Source organism: Mesoplodon mirus, assembly GCF_964341445.2.
Source record: "Mesoplodon mirus genome assembly, chromosome: 14".
NCBI lineage: Eukaryota > Metazoa > Chordata > Mammalia > Artiodactyla > Ziphiidae > Mesoplodon > Mesoplodon mirus.
The window spans coordinates 19,527,246-19,541,165 of NC_138990.1; the positions used below are offsets into that span (position 1 = coordinate 19,527,246).

At 47.8% G+C, this 13,920-nt stretch overlaps 1 protein-coding gene across 50 annotated transcripts in view; it reads left to right on the plus strand.

Moving 5' to 3' along the window:
- MAP4K4 (mitogen-activated protein kinase kinase kinase kinase 4) overlaps positions 1 to 13,920 on the plus strand; it is a 179,126-nt gene that overhangs the window by 126,249 nt on the left and 38,957 nt on the right. For all 50 annotated transcript variants that reach the window (XM_082642878.1, XM_082642889.1, XM_082642911.1 and 47 more), the window contains 3 exons: positions 3,152 to 3,327; positions 4,809 to 4,881; positions 6,380 to 6,590. In XM_082642878.1, coding sequence (XP_082499004.1) covers positions 3,152 to 3,327; positions 4,809 to 4,881; positions 6,380 to 6,590 — 460 coding nt within the window. The remainder of the gene's footprint in view (positions 1 to 3,151; positions 3,328 to 4,808; positions 4,882 to 6,379; positions 6,591 to 13,920) is intronic.

Below are 13,920 nucleotides of genomic sequence, written 5' to 3' on the forward strand. Positions count from 1 at the left end.
ATGAAACACCAACACGTTAAAGAAAAAGGTTCCATTTTAATACTTAAACATACCTCTCAGTGTAATATGTTTCTAAGCATCTTTACATGAAGAAGCAAAGCTGTGTTGACTTGTAGTTCCTCAGTTGAAGTAGTATCTTAAAATTCATGGAAGGGTTTACTGTAGTTACTGCAGAACTTTGAAGTCCGATGGGCCCCTGTCGCCCAGCAGCCTGCCTTGGAGGAGGGGTCCTCTCCCTGGGCTGCCCCTTCCTTCTCCCTCCTTGCGCATCTGCTAAAGGGAATCGATGCCGGGGAGGGAGACGGTGACGACCTCCGTGCAGGAAAGCGTTAGGAAGTGGCGGCAGTGTGGGGTGACACCGGTTTGGTGTAGTTTTAAAATCTCGGAGGGAAAGGGCAGTGCTTTGTTTCCTCGCTTGAGCATTCTGCCCGCTTGTTTCCTCCCGAGGGCTCCTCTGAGTCCTTTCCTGTCGGTTCCCATCTGCACTCAGGCTCTCATGCACTCGGGCCCTCCCTCCCTCCTTTGCCGTTCCTGTTTCCTGGGCTCTGCTGTCTGTCTTACCTACTGTGGGTTTTCTTTTTTTCCTTTCTGAAACTGTTCTAATGAGTTTTCCAGGTGGTGTTGTCTCCTCTTAGGTTCTTGATTCTGATTCTGAAATAAGCCAGAGATCTCCATTTCAGCCTCCTCCTCTCCTGGCCTCGGTCTTTGGCTGTCAGGGCATTGTGGAGCCTCTCTGCCATCGTGGGTGTGGACACGCACATGTACCGCCACTCATTTCTTTCCTGCTCCTCCCTGCCCTCCCCATGCTTTCCCCAGTGCATTTCACCATCCTTTCCCCACCTTTGTCTGCTGGCGGGGTTTCCTCCTTTATCCCGTCTTTCACCACATTCAGCTCTGGGGAACTGAGGTCGTCTGGTTCCACTTACCAGTTCTTGGCAAGGTTCTTTAACGCGGGACGGTTGCAACGATTTAGCCCCGGTTGGTCTCCTGTGTTAAAACATGATAACCGGGGGCGTCCATGGGTGGCCAGTAGATGTCACCAGGGAGTAAGCTGCGGGGCTGGGTGCCACTTCGTCTGGCATGTGCTGAACTGAACGATGCTCACTTTCCCCTTTCTTTTTCTCTGTCAGATTTTATTAAAGCGAGTTGATGCTCCACCTTCGGGGTGTTTCACAGTTTTGTCAGTTGGCCCCCACTCTGATTATTCGGTCCATAACTTGCAGGTTTGCATTAACCGCTGTGTGTATATAGTACAGTGAGATAAAGAGACGGATGTAGATGACAGTAGATTCTGCCTGTGCTCTTCCACCAAACTTCCTCTAACTGAGCTTGATCAGATGCATTCTCAGCAGTTTATGTCACTGCCTCGTTTTACCCCGGTGTTCTAAGCGGGGAGAGGGTTACAAACATGCAGTCCTTCCTCCTTTATGGTTGCTGTCTTCTTGTCCACCAGATGTAAATTTCCACGACTGTCTTTGGAGAAGTGGCCTTTAAAAGATGATTAGTGGGCTCTCTTCCAGCAGTACCTGGCCATCGACGTTCAGGAATACATTGCAGGTCATCGATTCTCAGATGTTAATCTGTACACGCACATGAGAATCCCTTTGGAATCTTTTAACTTAGGGCTCCAACCTCAAAGTGTCTAGTTTCTTAGGTTTGAGGAGTGACCCAGGTGTTTGTATTTTTAATAAACTCCCAAAGTGATCTTTGTGGGCAGTGGGGTTTGGGAATCTCTGTGCTAAGAGCATTCCATCACTGCTGTGTAGAATCTTCTGCATTCTTCCTTAACCATAGAATAAAGTCACAACTTCAGGGCCCTTCTCTGAGCTGACCTTGACCTATTTCTTTTACCCTTTTCTACTTTTCATACTAGTATCAGGAAACAATTCACTGTTCCCTAGTACTCTGCTACGTTGTTCATGTGGTTTCTGTCACTCTGGAACAATGGCTTTTCTCTCCCATCTTTGGAATGTCAGAAATCCTCCTTTTTCTTGATGTCTGACCCACTTCACAGTCGGCAGTAGTTCTTTTTTCTTCTTCGCAGTTTGATTATACATCCGCTATTGTGTGTACATACATTATTTCCTATGTGTATCTCTTACAGAGCCTAGCATAAACAAATGTACGTCGTTGACACATAAATATTTGTTGAATTGAACAAAAATAGTAAGTTTGAGTAGAAACAGAAGACAATACAAATGATTCTTAAAAGCAGTGAAATAACTGGAAAGGACTGAACTAATTTTCTCAACCACATTTTTAAAGACTGAATAACTCATTCATTCAACAAAAATTTATTACATACCTATTGTAGTCTACATGCTCAGAGTTGGGCATTGCTGACAAATGGAGAAGTAGGAACCAGTCCTGACCTGTACCGTTTTAAACCAGGAGGAGAGACAGAAACATAAATGTGAAGTGTGCAGTGTGTTACATGCAGACAACCCCAAAGGAAAGGCTCCCGACCTGGGGAGGGCGGGGTGCGGTGTTGCTGGGAAAGGCTTACTGATGGGAGGGTGTCTGAGCTGAGTCTCGAAAGACAGAGTGGGTGAGGGTGTGTCAGCTGAGGCTAGGGAGGGGGTCACTGTGAGCCAGAAATGGAGAAACAGGCAAAAACAAAGTGGCTGGTGGGGTAAACGTTAACGGCAGGGTCATTGCCCCCCTCAGCACTATTATTTCTGCCTCTGAACGTTAAGCGTAGAGAACTGATATGTAAACCAGTCTGAAACTGATGGCAACGTCGCAGTGACAGGATCAAGCCCCGAGTCACTTACTCGGCTCCCTTTCTTACTCTGTGTCTGTCCTTGTCTTCGAGGATCCTGCCGTCTCTCCTCTGCCATCTTCACATTAGCAAAGACCTCCCTTTACTCCCTGGCCTCCTCCACCCCGTGATAACACGGTCAGAAAGCAGCAGTAACTCCAGCTGCCTCCGAGGCCCCCTGTGTGTGGTGTGACTCCTAAACCATGTTTAAGTGATGCTCCGGGCCCCGTGGTCCCTGCTTTGTTCCTTGTTTTATCCCTGTGCCTTTGCAGCGTTGTTCACAGTGAATTCTGGAGCCCTGCTCTGTTTGCAAGCTTGTAAGTTACTGATATTTTGGAGCTTTGCTCTTTGTGGTAGAAATTTGATGATCTTTTTTACTTCCTCTTCTAGGTCAAAGAAGTTTTTCAGTTTTATAGAAGGGTGCCTGGTAAAGAATTACATGCAGCGGCCCTCCACAGAGCAGCTTCTGAAACATCCTTTTATAAGGGATCAGCCAAATGAAAGGCAGGTTAGAATCCAGCTTAAGGACCATATAGACCGGACCAGGAAGAAGAGAGGAGAGAAAGGTATTAAACCTGTTTTTATTTTCATCTTAAAAAACATTTTTTTAGGTTTTTGCCAACCAGAATAGGTTATTCCTTTCCCACCCGCGTTTGTGTCCACCTGGCTGGGGCTTGAATGGTCTGTCTCTGCTTTGCACCCAGGGACGGGCCGAGGGGGCAGCTTGGCTCCAGCAAAGGGGACTGGCTCTGTGCAGTGTATTGCCAGGCTGACACTGGGTAGTGGGCACTGTGGCCAGTCAGCACTCGATGCCGTCCTGCTCCTCCTCGGGGGCACATCTTTGTGGCTGTGCTTTTTTACTTCGTTATGGACCTTGTGTTCTGTCTGCATCAGGCAGGGCTCAGAGCGTCAGCTGGGAACATCAGCGTCCATGTGCTGTCCCGTTCCTCTCCTGCTCAAGAGCCCCAGGGTTTCCTACACTTTATGGGGGTGGTGTGGTCAGGCCTGGGCCCCGTCGGCCTGACTGCTTTTCTGTCTTTACTGCACAACATGAACATTCACTTTGCTAATTACGTAAGGTTCCATTTGGGTCCCCAGTGTCTGGATTTCCTATCCTGACGTGTTCTGTGTCCACCTGCCTGGATTCAACGGTGTCTCCTGCCCAGCAACATGCAGGCCAGGCTTCACCACCGTCTTCTCTAAACCTTCTTCTCTGGGGCCTCTGGCTCCCATTGACCTTCCTGTTCTGTGATTTTTTTTTTGTGTGTGTGCTGTACGCAGGCCTCTCACTGTTGTGGCCTCTCCCGTTGCGAAGCACAGGCTCCGGACGCGCAGGCTCAGCGGCCATGGCTCACGGGCCCAGCCGCTCCACGGCATGTGGGATCTTCCCAGACCGGGGCACGAACAGGTGCACGGGGCACACCGGGGCACGCCTGCATTGGCAGGCGGACTCTCAACCTCTGCGCCACCAGGGAAGCCCCTGTTCTGTGAATTCTTAACAGGAACTTTACAGAACGACACCGGATAACAGGCAACCCATTGCTGAATTTTTTTTGACACTCAAAGTTCAAGGCCAAAGAAGACAGTAAAAAGAGCAAGTTCAGGGCAATCCCCAAGTGCTAAAAGTAACCAGATATATTCCTTATTGCCTTCGTTTGGGCAGTTAACCTCTTTCTTTCGAGTTTTGCCATCTGAGTGGACTTTGTGAATTTGCTGATGCTCCAGGACCCCTTTTCTTATGTGTCAAGGGCTCTGGAGCCCCTCTCACAGCCCTGCCCCCGCTCAGCCGTGCATCCCAGAAGGGACTGTCTCGAATACAAGAGAATCTGCTCTGCTGTGGGAAGTACGGCTGGCCCAGGGGACAACCACCATTCACGGTGGGAATTGGTGTCACGCTCCTCCTCCCCCCAAGTTCTCCACACACTTTACTATCTTCTCAAAGAATATATGGTTTTTATTTGGCGGTGATGCCCTCGGAGATGCTTACCTGTGCACGCAGTGTCACGATTCGTGAACTGACTCGTTTCTCTTGTCCTTTTCTTTACAGATGAAACCGAGTACGAGTACAGCGGGAGTGAGGAAGAGGAGGAGGAGGTGCCTGAGCAGGAGGGGGAGCCCAGGTAACGACGGGGCTGCTCACGTCCCTGCTGGATGGAGAGGCTGCTCCTTGGCGGTGCCGGGGCTGCAGGAGATGCCCGTGCAGTGGGACGGAGTCGTCAGTTACTTTGAAAGTGCCTTAATATCTTCCATTCTTCTGTTCTTTCAAAGACCCCTATAAACGTTCTCCGCCTCTGGAGCCTCTGACCCGGTGGTTCTCTACCGAGACTGCGTTGCTTCCTCTTCCCCCGGTCATTTGGAAACATGCAGGTTGTGTCTGGTCCTGGGGAAGTGGAGCTTGCCACTGGCGTTTCTTGCTCCAGCAGGTGTGGATGGAAAACGTCTTGTAGCGTATGAAGCAGTCCTGCACACAGTTTCCTGCTCATGGGCCAGCAGGGCCCCCTTTGAAAACACTGTAGTCTTTCCCAAGACTTGTTGGCTGGTTGGTTGGTTGGTTGGTTTTGCTCTTCCCACCCGTGTGGTCATTGGCATTTCATTGCCTCTCTTGGGGGTGCATTCTGTCCTGATCCATTTTATAGTCGTTTTGGTCCTCTCTGGCTCCCCGAGGTACAGTGAAGCAGAAGCTTGAAGATGTGGTAGCAAGAACCTCACAGCGACTCATTAATCAGGGAAGAGAGGATTTAAAAGCTTTAATGATGGTCTTGCCTGCCTGGTGTTCATGCTGCAGCTACACGTAGCTGACTAGCTAGAGAAAAGGAGGGTAGGCACAGTGGTTCGAGAGACCTGTGGGGACCTGTGTGCAGAGAATGGGCGTTTGAAGAGGGCATATCAAGAGAGAAGAGAATTTATTGAAAAAAACTCCATAGTTACATAAAAGATTTGAATCCATTTGAGACTAAAATTTTTAGAGTAATTTGAACTGATTTCAGGAGCAATATAATTGTTTTGGGTTAGGGACGCGATATAACGAAAGAAGCAGTTTAGGAAGATTGATTTGCCATTTGTTCTGGGAGTTTTGAATGTGGAGAAGTGACTCTCAGCCGGGAGACCACCTAGGAGTGACGCTAATTTATCTGTGTGATGGCTCATCCTTGGGACCCACCTGGGCTCAGCTTCTGGCCCTGCAAGTAGAGAGAGTGGGAGGGGAGAGCTGACAAGGCATGCTGGACCGCGTGGGGAAGGTGAGGGAACGGCCAGTGCTGGAGATCGCCCTGGTATTACCGCCCGGGCAATCCCGGAACGTGATGCTGCTGTTCCTGGTGGGAAGCCAGGTGGTCACAGAGGGTCTAATGACACGTGGCAAGAGGTGGTTTCAGCTCTTCATCGCAGTTGGAGTTGATGTGAGATTTCCACGTAGAGCTCTCCTGTCAAACATCCAGGACAGAGTTTTAAGATATTTATGAGACAGGTGAAAGCAGGGGTGATGCTACTGAGTCGTAGGTTCATTACCCCCGTGGATTTGTTGGTCCGTTGGGTCTTGAGGTGGGAGGAGCCCGGAAGAGAGGCGGGGCGTGGACGTGGAGTAGCCCGCGCCCCTGAGAGCCCCGCTTCCCCCTGCAGCTCCATCGTCAACGTGCCTGGTGAGTCCACGCTTCGCCGGGACTTCCTGAGGCTGCAGCAGGAGAACAAGGAGCGCTCCGAGGCCCTGAGGCGGCAGCAGCTCCTGCAGGAGCAGCAGCTCCGCGAGCAGGAGGAGTACAAGAGGCAGCTGCTGGCGGAGAGGCAGAAGCGGATCGAGCAGCAGAAGGAACAGAGGCGACGGCTGGAAGAGGTAGAGCAGGGAGGTGTCCGAGTCGGGCTTCTCTGTCTTTATTCGCAGGCGCGGCCAGATGTTCAAAGGACCGTTTTCTGTGGCCTCGTGAGGCAGGTAGTGCCTCTCCCCGGCCTGGCCAGCGAGGTCCCCCCTGAAGGGAGGGTGTGCTCGCGCACTGGCAGGACCTCACACTCCCGGAGGCCCTAGACGTGTTTTCCTCTCTTTTATAAACTTCAGGGACCTGCCCCCAGTGACTCATCCTATTTGTGTGGGAGGCAGGGCCCAGAGGTGGCATCGCCCCGGCTCCGTGGAGGCCGTGTATGCTGTGGTCTGAGTTGGCCAGCTCGGCCTTGGCCTCATTTCCATTCCACTCTTGGCCTCTGGGTCCCAGTTGGTGTGTACATATTTTTCTGAAAACATACGTACACAGGAAAAATATTTTTCTACAAATTCCTTAACTTTAGGTACATTTAAGAGGAAGGGATGAAGAAGAGAATTATACTGGGCATGATACAAATGCTATTCTGTAATCTAGCTGTTGTGCTGGGATTAGTTACTTGTTGGGGCGGGGGACACATTTTGTACCACCTGCTCGTTGTTTTTGTTTTTGGCTGCGTTGGGTTTTCGTTGCTGTGCACGGGCTTTCTCTAGTTGCGGCAAGCGGGGGTTGCTCTTTGTTGCGGTGCACGGGCTTCTCATTGCAGTGGCTTCTCTTTTTGTGGAGCACAGGCTCTAGGCACATGGGCTCAGTAGTTGTGGCTCGTGGGCTCAGTAGTTGTGGCTTGCGGGCTCTAGAGCGCAGGCTCAGTAGTTGTGGTGCATGGGCTTAGTTGCTCCGCAGCACGTGGCATCTTCCTGGACCAGGGCTCGAACCTGTGTCCCCTGCATTGGCAGGCAGATACTTAACCACTGCGCCACCAGGGAAGTCCCCCACCTGCTCGTTTAATTCATGAATACTATCGACGTTGGTAATATGGTTACCCACAGCTTTTTCATCTTTAATTCACAAAGACATTATTTCCTTATATTTCACCTGGGGCTCAAAAGAGTCTTTTTTCATTTCCTGATTGCCTTTTACTATATATATCACAGCTTCAGATTCCCCATTCCTAGTAGTTTGTTTCCGTTTAATTCATACGTCTTATTGGTTCACCTTTATCCTTCATGCCAGAAAAAGAACCCCAAACAACAGTAAAGCCATGTGTTGATACTGTACAGTGGAGTTTAATTTAAATGACAACACATGCTTTTTCCCAAGTTACTTAAGGGTACATTTTGTGGGGAGAATCTTTGCTTCGTTTTGTGTGTTTATAGTCTGAATTCTGAAACTTCACAGTTTGCCCTGGTTTAGAAAACCAGTGTCTGTCTAACTAAGGAGACTGGAAGTATTCGGCCAGCGCTTTGGAAGAAAACACAGGGCACAACCTTGCTCTGTGGGAGGGGCAGGATTGCTATTTATGTAACTTTTTGCAGTTTATTTGCAAACTCTTCTAATGTTTTAAGACTCAGTGCTCTTTGAACATAACAGAAACCTTGAGTGGTTCCGAGGTTTTTCAGGCTGTACATGGGCCGTGTGTACTTAGTACACAAGAGTGCTTGAGTTTTGAGGCTCTGGCTGTTTCTAGTTGCTTCTTTATGCAGTATCCTCCACTGTCCTTTCTAACCCTGGGCTGTAGTTCCCTCAGCTCAGTGATGCAGGGGAGTTTGGTGGTTTATAACTTGAAGGATCAAGGACCGGGTCAGCTGGAGCCCCTTTCTAACACAGGCCCTGGAAACTGCTGTCAGGCCTAGTGACAGTGAGATAGGTGTCCATCATCTAGGCTCTGGACGTGATAGGGAGTGAGGATTATAGGGTTAGGCCAGCGATGGCTCAAGGAAAGGAACTGAGGTTTTAAAGCGATTTGTTCTGTCAGCTAAATAGAGGCTCGAGAATCAGGGTTGTCAGTTAAGTGAGAACGTGGCACTTCACTGGCTTCAGTTAGCCCTGTAATTTCAGCTTCTCAGTAAAAGTTCAAACTCACAGTCACCTTTTTAACCTCTTAATCAGGGAAGATGGAGCAGGGTCCTGAAACGGTGGCATTTGCAGGAACAGAATCCACTGATTTATTGTTATAAAGCAAAAAATAAAAAAATAAAAAATAAAATAAAATAAAAAAAAATTAAAAAAAAAAAAGAATCCACTGATTTGGATTCTTGGTGATCCAGTGCCTTTTTGTCAGCCTGGTAATTAAGGCCCCAGGAAGTGGTTTGGGAATATTTGCGCCATAAATGATTTGTAGCCCTTTACTGGCATTAAAGGTATGAGGAATAAGGATTCTTTTTGTTATTATTAACAAAGTAGATAAAGATGGTCATCTTCACTCAAAAGATAAATGATGCTTAAAACTGGAAGGTGATGACTTTCTATCAGCGACTGGCAAAACAATGGTCCCAAAGTCGAGGCTGTAGGGAAACAGTGGCGATGTTCCTTTCTCTGAAAGTGCCATCGGATCCGGTGTATTGGGGCTAAGGGCTTCTCCGCAGCCCCTGCTGTCTCAGAACCTCGCTGCAGGTAGGGGGAGCGGTCTGCCCCTCGTAGGCCCTTCGTCTGTTAGAAGTCCATGTGGTACATACATCCTCCACTCTTGCTTGGTGCCCGTTGAGATTTGCTGCTGCTGGGATCTCTCTGCTTTGTTTCTCTTGCTTTCTCTTCCTTGGCTCCTGTGTGAACTGGAGATCTTGGAAGTCCGCATAGATATTTTCAAGTCTGTCTGCCAGTTTTGCTGAAAATGATGTTTCTGATTTTTCTTGTTGCTTTTGGATGGTCCCAGGAGGAAACTGGGAGCGTGCTGAGCTCATGCAGCTGAGTTCACACTGGTGGTTTCGTCCCCTCCTCTCCTGCCCTTCACTTGTCCTCCTCTTCTGGATGCTTAGTGTTTTCTCAGTTTACTCTAAGTTTGTTACCCAGATTCAGAGCCCCGTGTGATAATGATCTCCCTCTATCGAAAAGTTTTAATATTATTCTATTACCTTTTATATGTAGATGCATCATCACATCTTTGGATCACGTAGAGCTTTGCCTCTAGCTAATTTTTTTTTCCCCACCCTGGCCAGCTTTTTCTCCCAGTCTATTAATTTTTTCTTTTTTCTGTTCGTTTTTTTTTTTTTGAGCAGAAGTGAAGATTATTTCATTATACTGTCATTTTATCCTAATGGTTTTGTGCTCTTTTTTTTTTTTTTTTTTCATTGACTCTTGCCTTGGTACCTACTACCTACTCCTCCCATTCCTGTGACATCCACACGTGATCACATCTTCTCATTCCTTGTCTAAGTTTAATAGAAATATTATATAAGACGTCCTGGAGAAAACCCCATTAGTGAGCTAAGTTAAGGTGACTTTGTTAGCTGCTGTACTTTGGATATGTTTTTGAACCTGTTACATATTGAAGTCACTTATGTCCTAATTCATAATTTTTCAGTTTTGACCTCGTGGAGACTGTCAAATTATTGGTAAAAACAAGATACATTTGTCTGTGGTTTGGTGTGCTACTTTATTCAAAAAAAAGAAAGAACATTTCTTAGGGAAGATTTGTTTTTAGCAAACCTATGATACTATTATAACAACAGCACATTAAAAAACTGCATAATCTTTTTATTACAGATAAGAGACAAAAACTTTTCATTTGAGGTTAGAACTTATCCTTTTCTTAAAAACAAAAGACGAAAAAAGGGAGAACTACAATTCCCTGTGTGTTCCCGATCTCACCCGTTTGTGAAGATGACTGTGTGTTCTGCAGACTTCGAACCCGGCCAAGGACTTCACTTAGAGGGCCGAGTCCCCTTTTCTGCTGCTTGCGTCTCCCTTTCTGTTCTTGAACTGCTGGTAGGATGTTCCCGACTCCCCACTGTCAGAATTTTTCTGCAGGTATTTAAAACAATAATCCCTTCTCTTTACGATCTGCCCGAGTTTTCAGCCCCGGAGATGCCGTAGTTCCTGTGCTCTGGGTCTCCGCTTCCCGCAGAGAGGGGCGCGTGTGGGTGTTCGACCAGCAACTCCTCCCTCTTCTTTTCTTCCACCAAGAGGACACATGCTTACATTTGTCTCTCTTGTTTCTGCAGATCCCATAGTGACCCCAGTTTTAGAGAGGTGGGTGAAAGTGGAAGAAATTAAAAGCAAAGTAAAGCAAGAGAAAAAATTTTGTCTGACATCAGCCCCAGGCTTCGCACTGCAGACGTACAGCTAGCTCAACACGGTGGAGGTGTGGGCGGTCGTGCGTGCGTGCGTGCGTGCGTGCGTGCTGGTCAGGATGTGCCGCCTCAGGGCGAGGAGGGCGCAGCGGGGCACGGCACGGCACGGCAGGGCAGGGCCGGGCCGCCCCGCAGGCGGTGCTGCTCACGCGCTGGGCTCGTGGCGCGGAGCTGTCCCAATTTCCCAGACTTCCCAGCCTACCCTCCTCGGCTCGTGAGGAGCCTGTTTGTGTTGGCCTTGGACAGATGTCGGGCGTTTTACATGGGCGGGCTTAATGGAGGCCCTGGAGGGTGCTGCGGATGCTGAACACAAACCTGCAGGCTCAGTCAGGGCAAGTCAGCACCTCTGTAGGGGGAGCCATGTTTGAGCCCTGACCCGGAAGGCCTCACTTGCTTCCTTTTTTTATTGCCGCACGTGACTGTCTTTTGGTCTCCGCACTTGCAGGAGAGCTTTCACCTCAAAAATGCGCACATCTGGCCCAGCGGAGGTGCGATGCCTTTTAAAAAAAAGGGAGAGAGAGAACATTTGCGTGAAGTGGGATTCGTCTTGAGGCTAAATTGTAACACTAGGAAAGCCTGGAGCGTTCTAAGAAAAACGGAGCGAGCCGTGGCAGGCACCTGTGGTTGTCTCTTGGCTGTGAGATCTCAGAAGGACAGTGCGGGGACCCGCTTCCCCCCAGCGTGTCCTCACCCCTCTGCCCACACAGAGGCCCCTGCTGGGCGCCTCCCTCGCGTCTCACGGCGAGTGCGTGTGAGCACAGGGTGCGCCTTCCACCCTCAGCTCCAACCGAGCTGTGCACGGGGGCCTTGCTTTTGCCAGAGGGCTGCTGTTTCGCCTCTCAGAAGTCCTCAGCTCTTAAATGTTCTTTTGGCATCCCAGTCTAGTATTTTTTTCCTAGTTAAATTTTGTAAGCGCTATTTTAATTCAGCAAATGTTATTTGTTGCCTAAAGATGGGGAAGAGTTGTCTTTGGGGAGAAGCAAAGTAGTTTAGTAGTTTCTCTACTAAAGTTCATCAGAACTTGCACTTAACAAACTCAGGGGTTGCTGGTACACGTGCAGCCACATGAACTCCAAATCTCTTGGAAATAGTCGAACCTGAAGAATAGATTGGTTTATTAAAGTTTAGTTTCTGTTAAAGCCCGTAAGTCCAGTGGAGTGTCTGGAAATGGAGCCCACTATTATCAGCATGACCTATTTAGAAAAGTTCAAATTGTGAGATGAAAGCATTGCTTTTAAATACCAATCTAGAAAGAGAACTTAAATGTCATTAAAGCATAGTTGGAAAATACATATTTACTCAGGCATGCTTGGAAAAATTTAAGTAATAAGGAAATCGCTATAATTTGAGAGATTTGGAAATCACTTTACAGCATCATGCAGTTTTTCAGTTTGTTTGATTTTGTTTTTAAAGAAAGAATGATTTAAGAAAATAAGAATGACAGCTTGAAAATGCCTCAAAGGATTTATATCATGTTTACTGCTCTTAATGGGGTGAACCTGAGCAGGCATGTTCATTAGAGTTTCCTGGGTTTTGTTGCTTGAAATCACAGGCAGAAGGTTAATCTAGTGTGGATTGATGTTGTTTAGCTGATTGCTGATGATATATATGTTTCATTTTTGACCATTTTCTTTTGAAGTTCTGTTGCAAGAGGCCAGCTTTTCACATTAGTAATCTATTAAGGTATTTACTAAGGGCTTTCTTTAATCTTTAATTACCCCCGAACACACACACATACACACACACCCCAATTAAGGGCCTGTTCTGACTGTAGTGGTTTGTATGGTTGGAGTTTAAATTTCTGCTCTTGGTCCAATTTACTGCTTCAAATATTACAGCATAATGTGGCAGCGGACTCGGTAACTACATTGCTCTTTTCCTTGGTCATCAGTCTCCTGACCAGGACTTGCTGAGTGGGCAAGTCCAGGGAAATTTACCACGTTCCACGTTGTCTTGTGGATTTTTAAAAAGTGTGTGACTTACCTTACCTATAAGACTTGGAGGAGAGGGGCTGTGTCTGATTCACCTTTGTGTACCCATGGCGCTTCATGAATATTTCTCAAATGGGTGAATCAGCATTTGTATCCTTGTTGTATCTCTGGAAAGAAAGGACTTGTTCTGTAAAGTTACAGCCATTCTTCAGTGAACTTCTGGGCTTGAGATCTCTGATTTGAGTTCCAGAGCCGCCTTAAAGGGCCTGGTAGAACATCCTGAGGCACAAAGCCTGTGTTGTGTAAACTGTGAGGCTCTATCCAGATTAACAGTGACTATTCAAGCCCGCCGTGCAACTTACTAGGTGATCCTGAAAAGATGGCTTTATGATTTGGTTGGACCTGGAGATATGGATGGATTCTTATGTCTTATTCTAGATGCTAAATGTTAGAAAATCACGGCATCTTGGATATTTACAGGGAGAGTGGTGGAGATGAGCGAAACACTACTTTTAAGGAGCTTATGGTTTTGGTTTGTGTGTTGATATGGTAACCAAGAGTATGATATTTCCACAGGGCCAAAGAAGAAAAAGCCTTTCAGAGGCTTTCACTTGACAATTGAGATCATTAGTTGTAGCCTGTCCCTGTTTGTAAGGTGTTTGCTTACTGTTATTTTAAGACGTGCGTTTTGAATTAAACTTAATATAATAATTTTAAATTATTTTAGTTAAGTAATTACGTAGTGACTTTATTATATCGACTTTGGAAGAGTTGAACAGAAGCAACTTGATGTTTACACACTTTCATTGAGAAATCCCAGTGCAATGGCTGCGAAGACCTGAAGATGGCCTAAACGAGGAGAACAAGAACGGAAGCCCAGCTGTGGACGTGAGTGTGTGGTAGAGCGTAGACCATGGGAAGGTTAATGCTGCCAGTGCTGGAAGAGAGTCCAACATGGGAGGTGGCGCGGGGGCCAGGAGCAGGTATATGTGAGCAGTGGGCCCTCACCCCTGCAGCAGGCTGCTCTGCTGCCCCTTCTCACCCGACAGCTGCCACCTGGAACAGGCGAGCCGCGGAGATTCAGGCACAGCTGAGGCCGTGGAGAGGGAGGCTGAGACAGGGGCATCCGTGAAGAGCTCAGTGCTGATGAGCATGACAGCAGGTGCTCCCGCCTCGCCCGGAGCCCATCC